General features: G+C 51.6%; 7 protein-coding genes across 7 annotated transcripts in view; 2 read left to right on the top strand and 5 right to left on the bottom strand.

The window, feature by feature from the left end:
• The window catches only part of Pmar_PMAR003576 (hypothetical protein), a gene marked incomplete at both ends in the record, with an annotated part of 1,894 nt that extends 468 nt beyond the window's left edge, over positions 1-1,426 (bottom strand). Inside the window, 6 exons of the mRNA XM_002784271.1 lie at positions 7-229; positions 308-585; positions 629-783; positions 836-964; positions 1,014-1,075; positions 1,122-1,426. Of these exons, the coding sequence (XP_002784317.1) occupies positions 7-229; positions 308-585; positions 629-783; positions 836-964; positions 1,014-1,075; positions 1,122-1,426 (1,152 nt within the window). The remainder of the gene's footprint in view (positions 1-6; positions 230-307; positions 586-628; positions 784-835; positions 965-1,013; positions 1,076-1,121) is intronic.
• A 123-nt stretch (positions 1,427-1,549) lies between these two features.
• Pmar_PMAR003575 (hypothetical protein) lies at positions 1,550-4,899 on the bottom strand (the record flags this gene model as incomplete). The annotated part of the gene is made up of 20 exons (XM_002784270.1): positions 1,550-1,891; positions 1,936-2,028; positions 2,075-2,173; positions 2,197-2,310; positions 2,362-2,500; positions 2,544-2,702; positions 2,750-2,844; positions 2,896-2,987; positions 3,042-3,209; positions 3,282-3,322; positions 3,379-3,530; positions 3,576-3,727; positions 3,779-3,896; positions 3,952-4,012; positions 4,055-4,136; positions 4,185-4,263; positions 4,311-4,419; positions 4,464-4,588; positions 4,755-4,796; positions 4,867-4,899. The coding sequence occupies 20 exons, from the start codon at positions 4,897-4,899 to the stop codon at positions 1,550-1,552; spliced, it is 2,295 nt and encodes a 764-aa protein (XP_002784316.1).
• A 385-nt stretch (positions 4,900-5,284) lies between these two features.
• Positions 5,285-6,654, top strand: Pmar_PMAR003574 (conserved hypothetical protein; the record flags this gene model as incomplete). The annotated part of the gene is made up of 6 exons (XM_002784269.1): positions 5,285-5,402; positions 5,446-5,571; positions 5,612-5,713; positions 5,935-6,046; positions 6,098-6,495; positions 6,542-6,654. The coding sequence occupies 6 exons, from the start codon at positions 5,285-5,287 to the stop codon at positions 6,652-6,654; spliced, it is 969 nt and encodes a 322-aa protein (XP_002784315.1).
• Positions 6,655-6,836: 182 nt separating this feature from the next.
• On the top strand, positions 6,837-8,258 carry Pmar_PMAR003573 (hypothetical protein; the record flags this gene model as incomplete). The annotated part of the gene is made up of 1 exon (XM_002784268.1): positions 6,837-8,258. One exon carries the CDS (start codon positions 6,837-6,839, stop codon positions 8,256-8,258), a length of 1,422 nt encoding a protein of 473 aa, XP_002784314.1.
• A 652-nt stretch (positions 8,259-8,910) lies between these two features.
• Pmar_PMAR003572 (endonuclease/exonuclease/phosphatase family domain containing protein) lies at positions 8,911-10,038 on the bottom strand (the record flags this gene model as incomplete). The annotated part of the gene is made up of 4 exons (XM_002784267.1): positions 8,911-9,026; positions 9,130-9,262; positions 9,331-9,472; positions 9,557-10,038. 4 exons carry the CDS (start codon positions 10,036-10,038, stop codon positions 8,911-8,913), a joined length of 873 nt encoding a protein of 290 aa, XP_002784313.1.
• Positions 10,039-11,041: 1,003 nt separating this feature from the next.
• Pmar_PMAR003571 (Chloride channel protein ClC-Ka, putative) lies at positions 11,042-13,373 on the bottom strand (the record flags this gene model as incomplete). The annotated part of the gene is made up of 8 exons (XM_002784266.1): positions 11,042-11,876; positions 11,923-12,001; positions 12,045-12,359; positions 12,415-12,721; positions 12,768-12,886; positions 12,934-13,051; positions 13,097-13,250; positions 13,294-13,373. 8 exons carry the CDS (start codon positions 13,371-13,373, stop codon positions 11,042-11,044), a joined length of 2,007 nt encoding a protein of 668 aa, XP_002784312.1.
• Positions 13,374-14,137: 764 nt separating this feature from the next.
• Pmar_PMAR003570 (hypothetical protein) lies at positions 14,138-14,472 on the bottom strand (the record flags this gene model as incomplete). The annotated part of the gene is made up of 2 exons (XM_002784265.1): positions 14,138-14,278; positions 14,344-14,472. 2 exons carry the CDS (start codon positions 14,470-14,472, stop codon positions 14,138-14,140), a joined length of 270 nt encoding a protein of 89 aa, XP_002784311.1.
• Between the last annotated feature and the right edge of the window lie 405 nt (positions 14,473-14,877).

Here is a 14,877-nt window from a genome sequence, read left to right as displayed (position 1 = left end):
GCACACAGGGTGTAATGACATACGGCCAAAGTTTAGAGGAGCCCACTCCAGGAAGGACTCCTTCTGTTCTCCCATCTTCTCCATGTTAGTGTGGGAGCTCTTCTCGAGTCCCGCGTCTTTCTTCTCTACAGGCTTATCCTCCTTCGTAGCGGTTACCTTTTGGGACGAATTGACAAGCAGCTCAGGAAGACCAGCCGCCACCCTAGCCTTGTTCAGCTTCATCCTGAACCTACGTACGAGATAGACCATCGAATGCGGCGCCGTCCAGGGTTCATATAGCAGACCAGGCTCTCCAAACTAGCCTTACCTCTGAAGCCACGAGCTCAGCCGGGCCCTGGAGGCAGCAGCCACCGAGCTCGCCCTGTTATGGGTCTCGAGGAAAGAGATGCCGGGGAACTCAGTTGAGGAGTCCTCGAGGGGATCAACAAGCTGTGCCTCTGGCGACGCCACTGAGGATCCTTTAGCGTCCAAAGTGGCATCCCCCAGCTCGAGCTTGGCGGTAGACTCCTTTTCCTTCTCTAGATCGGCCCTTTCAGTGGCCAACATCTTCCTCTGAGCCGCAATATCAGCGTCAAGCTTGGCGATCTGCCATCAACAATAAGTGGTCACTTCTCCCCCATAGACCTACCCCATCCTGAGCCAAGCTAAGGCCCCTCTCAGCAGCATCCGTATCAGCATCCTCGGTCCCTAGGGAACCAGCATCACCAAGGAAGTACCCCACATCCTTGGCCTCGAGGAAAGATGAGGAGTTCTTCCCTTCGCCTGGATGCCCTCCAGCCGAGCCTATGGAATGGACGATTTTCGCTCGTGCAGTCTCCTACTTCTGCGATCTCACGAGCGAAAGCGACCGAGCTGTTCATCAGCTTCTCGGCGAATTCCCTAGCCTTCTCAGCGGCCCTCCTCAAAGGTGCGAAGATATCCCCTTGACCAGCCTTGTTCTGCATAAAGCTGCTCATCACCGAATCTGCCACAGACCATCAGAACCTTCAGACAGGCCCTGCGGTCCCCCTTACCGGGAAGTGTGATTTTCTCATTGGCAATATCTTTAAGCCTGGCCTCCGTATGCTCGAGGGCCCTAACGTGAGTCGCCGGAAGAAGCCTCTTCATCGCTCCAGGCTCACTTATCCTGATAGTCCTCATCCTGCTTCAACAAGTCCAAGTCCTTCTTCTGCTCTGCCGTGCTTTGGTCCAAGTCGCTGGTCAGCGACTTAATCTGTTCGTGAACCTGTTGAGGTTGATGCTGACCAAGGCCAAGCCAGGTGGTGGAGGCACAGACCTCATTGAGGAGCTCCTCCGACTTCTTCTTGCTAGCCTCTATAACCCTATCAGCGAGCCTGGTGCCCATTGCCGTCTCCGCCTGAATGCCCAATGCCAGCGGGACCGTAGTGAGTAAGATGAGGAAGAAGGAAGAGGAGGAGAAGTGCATAGATGTTTTGAGTATGTGTTAGAGTAATTGCTGCATAGACAAGGTCCCCCACCCGCCACTCCCGTGATGAGCACAACACACTGGCAGACCAACACCCTCCAAGCACATGGTCATCGTAGATCCCTAGGCGGAGGTCTCCTTACTTAACCGCTTGGCCAGCGCGTCGAGTCGAGCCATAGCCCGTGTAAGGCTCACAGGAAGGGATGCCTGAGCCCAAGTGGGAGGCGTTAAGCAATGAAGTGCCTCGAGTACCTCTCCCTTAGCCTCCTCTATCAGGGACTGAGATCCACCACTATCCTTCATCTCCTGTACTATTTGGTCCTCCTTCTCAGCGTTCTTGGTCATATCGGCATCTATCTTCGCCCTCAGCTTCTCGAGAGCCTCATGGGCCCTCGACTGAGCCCTCAGCTCCAGAAAGGACGCTCCAGTGTTGTTGCTGATCATCTTGGGCTCAACCATCTTATCCTAAATTCCGTCTTGTTACTGGGCGATGTGATCGTTATACTCACCGATTTCAGATCTACCGTCCTCACGTGCCCATCAGCCTGGACCGCCTCCCTCTCAATGTGGGGACCAGAGGCAGCTTCCGTGGCAACAGGCCCCTGCTATCAGCAACTGGACGAAATACAAGGCGCGAAATGATCGTACTGAGGTCTTCCTAGTATCCTTCGCCGACTTGTCCTCTGGACCACCGACCTTCTCCGAGTGATGGGGCCGCCCCTGCTCAATAGAGAACCGTCCCTTAGTCTGTAATGCTGAGGGCCTATCACCTTGGGGTCTGTTGCCTGCCCGACAAGAACCTTCTGCACTTGCTGTAGAGCCTTGATGATGTCCCGAGCTTTCTCCGCCTCCTTCCGAATTGCCGAGCGAACATCCGCGGCACTCTGAGCGCCCACATCATACATACCATGCCATAGGGCGCCCTCAAAGACTACCATGGAGCTCTCTAGGAAGGAAGCCACTCCATCACCCTCGTCGTCATCATAGTCAGGTCCGCTGGACGAAGACTTCGGCTTGGGGTCTCGGGCGGCGGCCAACACACGCTGACGGTCCTCTCTCATATACTTCTCGATCCTAACACAATGGTGACCAGAAAGCGGACCCAGAGTGACCCTACTTGGTCACCCAATCGCCCTGTGCATCGGCCTTATCAGCAATCTGAAGGAACGACGAGGAGGAATCATCATCGTCATCATCATCGTTGGCCTTCGACTGCCTCCCTCTACGAGAGTCGCTGGCAAGGAAGCTCCTCCACTGGCGCACTTGCCTATCGAGGCTGAGAAGGACCGCATCACGACTCGACAAGATCACCAAGGCCCATACTCTGCTTCCCAGTCGCCGCTCCTCGAGGCCCCCTCAAGCAGAGACAGTCCTTCTCCATGGGCTTGCTTGCGAGAATCGTCTCGGGAATTGTTCAACTGAGGCCTTCGTTCATGCCAACACAAGAAGCGGTGCTGATGATGCCGTACAACATCTGGGGTCTTAACGATGTTCTTCTCATCCGTTCGTTCGCCATCGGCATTCATCTCCTCCTGTATAAAGGAGAGCCCAGGAGAGGCACCTGGCAGACCCGGGCTTGTCCATGGTAGTAGGGATCGATGAACCATCGGCATACTCTTTCCATTGGCAACTGCATCAAGGTCCTCTTCCTTCTTCTTCATCTCCTCAGCAAACCGCTGAGCATTCCGTGCGACATCCCTTAAAGGCTGGAGGAAGTCGGGTATAGCGCCCTCCATAAAGCTACTCGAGGAGGCCGCCGCTATAGCAGTGCCGTTGGCTTTGCCTGAGACAAGAACCCCATCACTAGTACGCACAAGTGGTAGCAGTCTATCCCAGACTCCAGCATCCCTCCTACTCGGATACTCCGCGGAATTCGCCTCGGTCACCTCAGGCTTCCTGTAGGAGAAGGTATCACCACTGCACTCAAGGCCTCTAAGGCAGAGAGGCGCTACTTGCCATCCTCCTTCTGTTTCTCAACCTCCTCATTCATGGGCTGCTGCTTAACATCGTCAACATCCCCTCCAGAGAGCTGTAGCAGGGAGCGCGGCTTGCCAGGGATGGAGTCAATATCGTCCTCAATGTTCAACGAGGGAGATATTTTCCCCTGTAAGAAGCGTCATTATGAAGGGGCTGAGCGAAAGGTGAATACCTCTAAGCAGTGGGCAGTCTCAGCGCAGGCGATCAAGTTCCTCTTGATCTCATCGAGTCCCATGAGCTTATCAGTACACTTCTTGGCATCGGCCTTATCGTGGCGAGCCGAATTGATCTCGAGGCAGGAGAATACCGAGTTGCATTCGGGATCTGACATGGAACAAGTTATCACTCCGCATAAGCCTTCGAAGGACAGCTCACTGGTGTCACAAGCTGAGAGCTCGGCCGAGCAATGGTCGCGGAGGCAGGTGGGGAGGATGGACTGTATAGACACCTTAGCCTTCTCAAGAGAAGGCATGTTGCTGAGTAGGGACGTATCCTAGGAAGGGGCAGGCAAGAATGCAATGCCCGCAACGCTCGAGGAGGAGGCTCACCTGCACAACCGCGTCGTCCGATGGTATTTCCTTGGAGGCTGCAACTTCAGCTGGATCATGACTGCAGGGCGAAATGTCGGTGATCCGAAATGATCACACTCACCTCACAATCCGTTCGCAACCGAAGTCCTTAGCACACTTCAAGAGGGAGTTCTCCACAGGGCTCTCCTCGGCTGCAGTGATCCCTACATAACATCATCACTGCATGTTGAGCCATGCACGCTGACCCTTACCGTCTGTGCATACGTCGGCGCCTCTTTCCCTCCTAGCAGCTCTAGCCAAGGCAAGGGCCTTGACTGCAGTAGGCGATAGCTAGCAAGAGAGTAGTACCATACAAACAGCAGACGGGAGGTGGTCACTTTGTTGGGGATATGGTCCTGTTTTTCCAGGTCCTCCTCGTCGCTCTCCTCGTGCCAAAGGCAAAGTAGCGTCACACCGCATTGAGACTGTTGCATTACTTGCTTGTCCCTACAACTCGATAGTGGGGAGTATCGACACTAAGAGAGGCGTACTTGTTGAAGTCGGGGTCTAGGCTTTTATCGGCCTCCATAAGGCAAGTGTTGAGGGCCTTGCCGCAGTGCTGTTCCATGCACTGTACGCCGAAGTACCTTCCGCTCCCAGCAGCTATTTGGGATACCTGACCAATGGCGGCATTGTATATGCCGATGATCCATCCCCTTCCCTCTAAAACTCACCGAGGCCGCGGGCCATGATATGTGATCGGGGGGATCCTACACGGAAGGGTATTACGAATACTCACAAGGGGGGCTCCGGAGATGCCATAGTGTGGGGTGGACTATTACCAGGGTTTCCTTCTTCAGGGCGGTATTTGGTTGCAGACTTACCTGATTGGAAGGCAGCATCATGATACAGATTGTACATAGTTCAGTGCGGAGTGGTAGGGAATATTCACACCGTTCGGCCGGGGAGACCATCAGCCCAACCCATATTCCAATTGATTCAGCTTTAATGCCAAGCCTCTCTTAATGAACGTAGATGTATTGTCTCTCAAGCTATCGAGGTGATTGATACTCGACCACGTGGAGCCGAGGTGATTCCACCATCACGCCCATGGCTTACCGCGAGTCCTGTGTAGAAGTAGACACAGGTCGTAAGGAATATGATATGCATATTTAGGTGGTTAACAGTGTTATAGTAATGGCTGCAACAATGGGAGGTGGGGAGGAGAACGGGGAAGGCCAGGTCACGAATCTGTCTGCGATCAGAGAAAGTTGCGCAGATTGCGTCACGCGCCATGAAACAAAGCGCTCGCCCGATTCTGAATTTCCGCTGGAAACGCGCATATTCGTCTGGTTGACGTTCCACCTACCTAATGCCAGTTTCGAACCATGAGTCATCCCCGGAGATGTCAGAGGATCTCGATGATCTCATTGAATCTACATTGAAGGAAATGGACGGTATGAGATCCGAAGGGGCCAGGGCTGCTGATGGTAGGTCCAAGTCGTTGTTCGACGGGTGAAAGTGGTCTTACAGGTGACAATGAGAAGGCGGCATCCACGTCCACGACAGCTTGTCAGTCCTCAGAGGAGACCAGTACGCTCGAGCGGAGCTTGAATGACTTAGTGAAGGGCCTCGAGGAGAGTGCTCAGCGCGATGGAGGTAAGGCTCGTGGTGTTACCGTGGGTATTGCATTGACCAGATGAGGGAGATGAGGATCTACAGAAGCTGATGGAGGCTATGAGAAAGCTAGACCTTGGGGATGATGAACAGTTCATGAAAGAAATCAATGGATTAACTAAGGGTACCGAGGGGCAATACTGGCTTCGACTAGGATAGTCCCAGTCCCCTTACATGAGAGCGTATGGGCGATGGAATGCCGACTCTAGGGTACAGCAGTGAACTCACTTTCCAAGGGCATGCCGACCTAGGCTTCGGATCCGCCAGGTTTTGCTGTATTTGAATCAAAAAGTGCGGCCTCGATTCTGTGGTGGCGAAGTTCCGCGTTGTATCCTTTGGACACAGGTATGTTCGCTAAGGAGGCGATACGGGAACCAGTAGTGAACATACGAGATGAGCTGCAAGCCTTCTTGGGGTCAGAGAAGGGGTCGGATCTGCCAGAGAGAGAGCGGGAACGGTAGCATACTTAGCCCAGTAGTAGTGGTCAGCGCCATAAGCCCGTATACAGGTGTACGCTCATTCTGAGGAAGTACACCGCCGTGTTGGAGATCTATGATGGGTCCAAGGGGGACAGCTTGACAGAGGATGAGCAGCAGGAGGCATCTAGGCTATTTGGAGAGCTCCAGGCATTAGGGCCGCCACCGGAGGAGGTCATTGACCGGATAGTACCCGCCGCCTCCTCGTCGTCGTCCTCTGGGGAGAAGCATGCGGCGGCGGCGGCAGCCCCTGCTAGTAAAGAGGACGCAGAAGAGTTCGCACAGTTTTTGAAAGGGGTAATGCTTGCAGCGTTCCGATGGAGGTATGATGAGGATGGTCAGATGGGTTTTGGAGGCCCTTCGGCTGAGGGTAACTCGGGCATGGACGAGGAGTCGGCTAAAGTGATGAAGGAAATGATTGACAACCCAGGTAATGGCTGCTGCTCATGGTCAAGTATTGGCCATGATGTTGGCAGATCTACTACGCCAAATGATGGGGGATCTGGACAAGGCCATGCAGGAAGGCTCCAAGGAAGGAGGCAGTGGCGACGGCAGCGATAAGAAGCCTCCACAGTGCACTATTATGTGATGTATCCCCTCTTCTACTGAGATTAGTTTTAATATCAAGTTGAACACTTCTATACGTAGTCGTTTCCAACACTTCAAAGCTTTTCATTCTTAATCACATTATGGGTGGAATTTCGTGGCGTGCGGTAATTTCGTTGAGCCGGAGTGGACGTTCTTCTAGTGGTTGCTTTTACTATCGTCACCATGCAGCGTCGGATTGTGGGGACTCTGTGTCCCTCCCAGGTCCGTGCAGTAGCAGCCCTACGTTCTGGCCTCCATCCTCGGGTACCTAAGGCTGGGTTGTCAGCAGTAGATGGAACACTGTTCCGAGGTCTCTGGCGTATAGCTCGCTTCTTCGACAAGAACCCCGCGTATAAATCACTCATCACTAACGCCTACAGAACCATAGAGGAGAAGCAGGATCCGCTGTACACTGAGGCTCTTAGAGCCTATCTGGCTGGTGCGGACTACTATGTCCCTGGTAAGCCGGTCTCGGTACCAGGGCCTAATGGCCATTTGACTACGGCGACTTGTGCATCCTTATCGGCTGGTGACAGTTTGGTGGACCTCCTTCGTATGTGCTTTCGTAGTGGTATGGACTCGACAGATTCGTGGTTCTCAGCATTTCGCCACTTGTCGAGGATAAGGGCCTTATGTGATATGGTAGAGCTGGAGTCGGCAGTTGACCGTAATGTACCGGCATGGTTGAAGGGGACCATTGAGCCTTCCTGGGGACCAGTAGTGCCGGGCTTGGTCCTGTTAGCCCATCCCTTATGCGAGGAGGGTACCTGGACACGTAGTGTCATTGTTATTACTGGTGGCGATAAGCCTGATGCCTCGCGTGGTCATCATGGTTGGAGACCTGATGGTCTCATTGTAAACAGGAAAGTGAGGGAAGGGACGAGGGAGTTGCAGATATTACGGGACCAAGCGGCTTTCTTCCGTAGCATACGACGCAATAAGAGGGTAGGACCAGCGTCATTGCAGAGAACCAAAGGACAGCCCTCTCCAGGGGGGAAGGACCAAGGGGGGAGTGGCAGTGATGGAGAGGAGACATGGCTATCGGATATGCATGGTAAACAGCGTGCCCAGGAGGGGGCCTTCATGACGGTCTTATCCCAAGTGACCAAGGAGCCCTCCAGATGGCAGTTTGGTGGTCCGGTTGCCTCAGTTGAGGTGCTCCACGAGAGCTTAGTGAGGGGAAAAAATCCCCTTAGTATAGGCCCCAATGAGACCTCAATAGGCCTTTTTCATGGCTGGAAGCAGACCGAAGATACGGAACTCCTCACCGAAGCCACTACACCGAGGAGGACGTTTGTGGGTAAAGCGGCTTGGGAGCGTGGTCAGCTCGAGAGGGAGATGAACCTTGGTGTGTGGTATCCTGTAAGGGTTACCTGTCCCGAGGCTCTGCGAAAAATAATGTTGGGCAATCACGAGCTCAGTGAGGACGATCTTTGGGCAGCGATGGTGACGGAGTCCTGTGGTTCCCCAGAGATGGCCAGACTACCGGTCTCAGCAGCTAAGGTTGTACGTTCTGATCTCAATGTGGACTGGGGGTATTCTAGTGACAATGATGACGAGGAATGGGGTAGTGCTGTGGCGAGTGAACGTGGGAGAGGCGTTTGATAGTGCTCGTAATTGTCCTAGTTCTGCTGTGTTATAATTGATATTTCATTTCATATGTAAGTGTATCGGCTTAGCAGTAGTAGTCTCTATTACACTAGACTTCTATTCAAGGAAGGAGGTTTTGTCGCATTTAATATCAGCCGACCCTGTTGTTGAGCTTAGTTGTACATCGGTGTGAACTAGGCTCACATTGCTACCTCGTGAAGATCTTCCACCGTCCACATGCATGTACCGGGTTTGGAATATCACCACTATTTCGCAAAGGACTTGACATAGGGATGGTCATCCTCTCAATGTAAAACCCGACTACGCTGAACTTATGATATAGGGTCTACGAATAGCCTAACAGAATATGCCAGGTGCTCATTTCAAGCTCTCCACTTGCGAAGTGACTTGAATCACGCGCGCGCAAAAATCATGGACTCCTAGCATGAGAAAATCGATGTTGCGTCCAGGAGCCAGTTTGAAAGGCCGTGGGAGGCTGAAGTTCCGTTGAGCTTAAGTTACAAGGAATGTCTATCGATGAACGCCGTTTTGCTGCGTCCAGTAGGATTATAGGGTCGTTTTACTTGGACGGTGATAATTGGATTTTGGTCTATCGATCTTGCCGAACCTCGAACGCAACAAGTCCGTGGATAATGAGAGATAATGATTACACAGCGTTGGTGACACACAGTTCATAGATGCCAATGACAGGAGAATGGTCGCTGGTATCGACCTGGGGAACTGATCGATACTCTTGTGGAATCAGAGCTTGCGGGAAGGACGCTGAAGAATATAAGAGGAGACATTAACGAGAGAAGATAGGCAGCAATCGCGGGCACGAGCGATGCTTAGATGAGGGAGCTCGAGTAGTGATGCGAGAACTTACCTCGGCACAAAATACGGTCACACCAACTGGGTACACGCTTAGACGCGAATCGTTGCCCTTCTGTCCCGACTATCATTTTATAGGTGGGCTTGAAGCTCAGTGGGGGCTCCCAAAGAGTATTCAACGGCGGCACCTGAAATATTCGAGAAGATTGAACATGCGTTATGGTCTTCCAATGCACCTCCCTAAGGGCCGACTTACTCTTGATCCGGATACGAGCTCATCAGTGGTCTCGTCAAAGGCGATTTCCGATCTGGCATTCCAGTCGCCGAAAACAAACATCGCAGTTGACTCAAAACAATGCATCGAGTTGAATCTTATATTCTCTAGAATTCTGCGGTACCTGACAAGGATGACCGATACGATACAAAGCAGGCTCATGCCAAGCTCAGTGTTTCTACTGAAGAGCTCACGAACTAGAACGTACTGTCGGCGTCGCATTTGAGATCCTCCTTCGCCAGCAGATAGATGCACCGCGACTGCAACCACGGAAGTATCTCCAATAAGGAGGCGCATCCCAGCGGCTCCTTTGTTTCCAGTATAGCCATAGGTACCAGTTTTACATACATCCTGGGACACGTAATCGACGTACTTATGAACATCTTTAGCTACAAAACACGCTAGGAGAATTCCAACAAGTTCGACGTAACCAACCAGAATGTAGTTGGAGAGGGCACTGTCCCAAATGTCGAGCCATCGGTATGTGTTATGATTGTCCTTCCACAACACGTTAACGGGCTTCAACTCTATCGTCTCCTGGAGACTTATGAATACTATTTCGGTACCATCCGGTGGGATCAGTTCTGCGGGGACCTCGCTGGGAGTCTTCTGAGCGGCAACGTTCCACGTAAGCACCCAGACGTTGAATTTCTTCTCAGTTTTCTTGCTAGTGGCCGTCCGAGCGAGCATTTCCTCAGACTCACGGGAGTTCACACCGCCGAGCTCATTAAAATCAATTCGAACATCACCATCGTCGAGAAGATCTCCTCCACTCGATAGACACATCGGCTGTCCATACCTCCATAACCAATCGAATCGAAAACTATACCTAGGTCCGGTATAGGACACACTAGAATTTTCAGCTACACTCTGAGCTCGTAGTAGCGCGTCCTTGAATGGGCTAGCATCAACAGATGACGCATAGAGATAGATCTCGAGCCACTCCTCCTTGGGTTCCCCACAAGTCCTGGCAGACCAGTACATGTATAGAGCTGATGCATCGTATGTAACAGACACATTTTGGGCAATGGGAATACATTTGGTGGCTGTCGGGCCACTAACAACCGATGCATCCTCGAAATCGTACACCAGAAGCGCGCACTCCTCTGGACGTGCTCGTGAACAAATCAACAGCAAACCCGATCTCGAATACGAATTCGTATCCGAACTCTTCACCTCGGCAATAGTCGCACTGAGTAGCCGTTCGCCTTGCTGTACCTGCAGATATGATAAATAGTGGGTAAATTCCGAACAGCTAGACCCACTTCTGATTCTGCCAGAGGCTTCAAACTGAACTCACGACCCTCTGGGGACGTGGTCGAGAGCGAAGACATGTCAGTGAAAGTCGGGGCACGAGGGGAGGTAGTCGCGGCAGATGAAGATTGGGCTGTAGGCTCTCGAGATGAGACATATTCGGGACATGGCTCCATCTAATGGGATTCAATCCTTCTTAACTCGAGATCACAGAACATAACGACTCGAGCTGGCGTCTGTAGGTTTCTCATGGTCCATAAGCCATCGCCAGTCAATGTAGTGTTAGCGAGACGTGGACGCGTTTACGTCGTGTCATCTGATTCCTCCTCCCGTTCACCTAACTCTGCGCAGGGTATAGAAGAAACACAGAAACACAGCTTATTATACATCGACCTTCATCGAAAACGAATAGTACACCCTAGTGACTTCGACGACAGTACTAGTTGAACTTATCTTTATCAATGATACCTAGTAGTGTAGCACCGTTGACATGTGCTGGCATAAAACTACCAGTGTGTGAGCTGTTATTGTTCAAGTGTAAAGTAGGCGGGGGTGGCTCGGATAAACCATCTATGTCTATCACAGCTACCTGTTCCAAGCCCAACATTGTAAATATGAAATGCAACCGAGCAGCTGGTGTGTTCGGTCCCACAACAAGTGGTGACCAATCAATGAGATCAGCGAGTGCTGTCCAATCCACAAGAGTATATTCCGGGTCTTCGCCCATATCATAAGATTCAGAGGCTACCAGTTCAAGGTCCAAGGCCTTAGCGGTACCACGGAGAACAGGCCGACCTGCTTGGTACTGTACCACTGGGACATACGGGTCAACAGGGCAGTGATGTCGCATTTGATCTTTAGGTGGTTGAAGATAGTATCTCGAGACCTCCTCGAGCTCTCGCATAGTCGTACCGCGAAGGCACACGACTTTACGAGGATCTATAGGATCCAACATGTCCTTAGCAGAAACAGCATATTGGTCGTCTCGCAGTAGGGCGGGAGTGTATGGGAGCTCTCGAAAGATGAGCATGATATCGTAGAAACTAGGCATGAGAGCACCGTTGACGGTGTAAGCGACAAGAACCGCAGTGATGACAGGTACCAACAGAGAAAGGTTGTTCGTGAGCTCGAAGACCACGACAGCAGTTGAGATGGAGCGGGTGAATCCTCCAGAGAGTGCCGCGGCCCCAACAATAGCATAGGCGTTGGCAGGTTTCTCAAACGTAAAGAGCTTAGTCGAATCACCGATAGTAAAGGTGACAAGGTAATAAAACCTATCGATAGAGATGTGCCAGCGAGTATAGAGGACTCATCGCTTACCTTCCGAGTAGTGCGCCAGCAAGGAAAGTAGGTGCGAAGACCCCAGCGGGCACAGGGAGACATATTGTCACAGCGATACCTAAACTTGTGAAAGTCGACCAAGAGGCGGGCGCGAAACTGACCTAATAACTTTATAATGAGGACGAAGAACAGATATGGATCCCAATCTAGAGGTCCCTGGGTCGAGAAGAGCTCATTGATTGTAAACTTATCGCAGTTGCGTAGCCATGGAATGTTGTAATCAGTGGCTGCCACCAGCGCTGCAGACACAGCGCAGAACAGAATCTGAGTAACAGACATCTTGAGCATGCTGGTATCCTTCGGGATAAGGCCAACTCCGATGATGGGACCCACCTGCCGTATTCTCGTGGTCTTGTACTTCTTCGTGGCGTTGAGCATTCTCGTCAGGATCCACGCAAAGAGACCACCGGTTAGACCTAGTGGGATGGCAACAGAAGTGCGCTGCTTGCATCAAGAAATGGAGGACCTCACCCGCAACAACGCCTAACAATGCAAAGTTAATTAGCTCCCACGAGATGTCCCAGACGGGTAGATTGTCAATCGAATCAAATAGATCGACCGTGTTGGAAGCCTGAGAGTAATAGTCACAAATGGAGCGATCTCGATAACCTACCTGGAGGACTTTAACGGTGATCACACAGCAGAGGACACAGACCATATTAGTCCACAAGTGATGTACCACAAAGAATGACGCTGTGACTTCTATGGAAAACAACAGGGCACCGAACGGACAACCAAATGTCGACACCACGCCACAGCATACAGCAGCGCTGAGGACCTGACTGGCTTTCGAACCAAGCTCACGGTCAATCGAAGCGTCTTACCTGCATCCACCTCGTCCGGGATTGCCGACATGATCGGAAGAGTGGTAGACTAGTGAGCATGTAGGCTAGACAGCTGGCTATGTGTACGTAAGGGCCCTCTTTACCAGCCCATAGGCCTCCTGACAACAAAGTGCATTCGACTACGCACTCTATACACGCTGCTTACCCGCTTGGACCAAAGTGAGCCCAACACACTTGGCAACGAACGTCTTCGGTTTTAATGTGCCTGGTAAGGAGGCACCACCAAGGATCGTCTTCACTTGAGGAATTCCAGACCCGATCGCCTGAGAGGAGTTCATACAACATGCTCAAACAACAATGCAACTCACTTCGGTGGAGAGACCTTGGCAGATTAGATTGGACAAGACTACCATGACTACGCTGTAAAATATGTATGCAAAAGGGTTATCAAGAGTATCGAAGTGTTCACAGGGAGTTTCACGTGATGGATCGCATGCAACTTTCAGACCCATCCCCTTCAGCCTGAATAACATCTTCGACTGTCGGTAAGCTCATCACATGTTACCATTCCTGACTGACATCCATACCGTAGCTGACAACAGCATCGAGCACGGCAAGGAGCGCCAGCAAGATCCAGAACTTCATGTGTAGCCGTCTTAGAAAGCCCTTGCGGCTCCCAGCAGTGGCCTTAGAACTCGCAAGAAAGACCTGACACAAGGATCCACCATAACGTCGCCGTCTATGATATGGCTCATTGCTTACCCTTGGCTGATCGGGAACATCATCATACGAGGAGTAGAAATCTACTATGTTGAAGGCTCGGTGATAGTTTGTTACTCGAGGCTGAAAAACAGGTTGCAGGTTCAATCCCGAGCCACGGCATTAGTGAGAACATTCTCAATGAGGATATCCATTGAGACTCTATTAAAGGTCGATTGCAATTCGCATACTTTCTTCCTCTCCCTGACTAGGGGTTGTTCCGTGTCCCTCGCTGCACCGTTCTCCAAGGCATTCTCACGATGCGAACTGAAGGAGCGGGGTGTTGGTGTCCGCCCAAGATGTCTCGATAGTAAGAAGAACGGCTGTGGAGACTCGCTGGGACGGCGAGACTCTATGCTCGACAGAGATGATTGACGTGCAAGTGGCGGTGGGTCCATGGAGGGAAGTTAGAAAAAGACCCAAGGTGCCGCCCTCAAGTAACTTCGTGATAACCGAGAGTCGGTCATATATAAAGCCAGAGTCTCGACCGCTGTATCCACAACACTCGTAATACAACGGAGCTCATATCACATTCATTCGGCGAGCTGTGACACATTTCGACAGTCCCCCGACAACCAGTAGTAACTCGGAACTCCCGATGAGCAATTAAATGGTAATGATAGTAATCACACTGACCGTGGCTCGGTACATCACCACTGTAGTCGGTACATATAGTCTTCCGTACCATGACCAAAGAACTGGTTATACACACGCATTAGGACCATATTGGACACTTGAGGGGAGAAGATCGACGGCTTCCGAGTAGGACAGTACGGCCGATATGGAGTTATCTGAACAGGAATACCACACCAAAAGGGTTCCTGGACAGATTGAGCGAGAAACAGAAATGACTCACCCCGGCTGCAGCTCTCCGCGAGTCGTAGAGCATATTCTCCTGCGCCCTTGCTATCTCTTTACTCGCCATGGTTACAGCGACAGAAGCGAATGCCACTCCGGTCGCCCACGGTACGAATGCGAACGCCATCTCTTCACAGAATATCAAGCCGAGAAAAAATCTTACCACAACTGCAAGTACGCTCTTCCCGAACAGTCCATTCAAAAGCTGTAACCGCTCCCAAGACAGCGCGGAGGGACCGGGCAATGTCTTGAAGTCGCATCGTATGTGATCCCCAATATGGCGACTATAACGAAAGACGGTTATTCCAATCGAGCATTAAAAATGGAGTGGACACTTAAGAGTGTGTTGAGAACATTCAATCACCATTGTTCGCATCACATTGCTGTCACCAGATAGAGACGTAAAGGCATCCAGTGAGTTAAAAACCAAAGAATACACAAGGGAGCTATTTGTCCTCGTGGAGGCGCGGAGCCCACTGAGACGATTAGATACGCATGATAGACGGGCATATTCGGTCAAGTAGAAGACAGT

Source organism: Perkinsus marinus, assembly GCF_000006405.1.
Source record: "Perkinsus marinus ATCC 50983 genomic scaffold scf_1104296935302, whole genome shotgun sequence".
Lineage (NCBI taxonomy): Eukaryota > Perkinsozoa > Perkinsida > Perkinsidae > Perkinsus > Perkinsus marinus.
The sequence above is the reverse complement of the archived record's forward strand: the minus strand, read 5'-3'. Positions and strand labels throughout refer to the sequence as shown.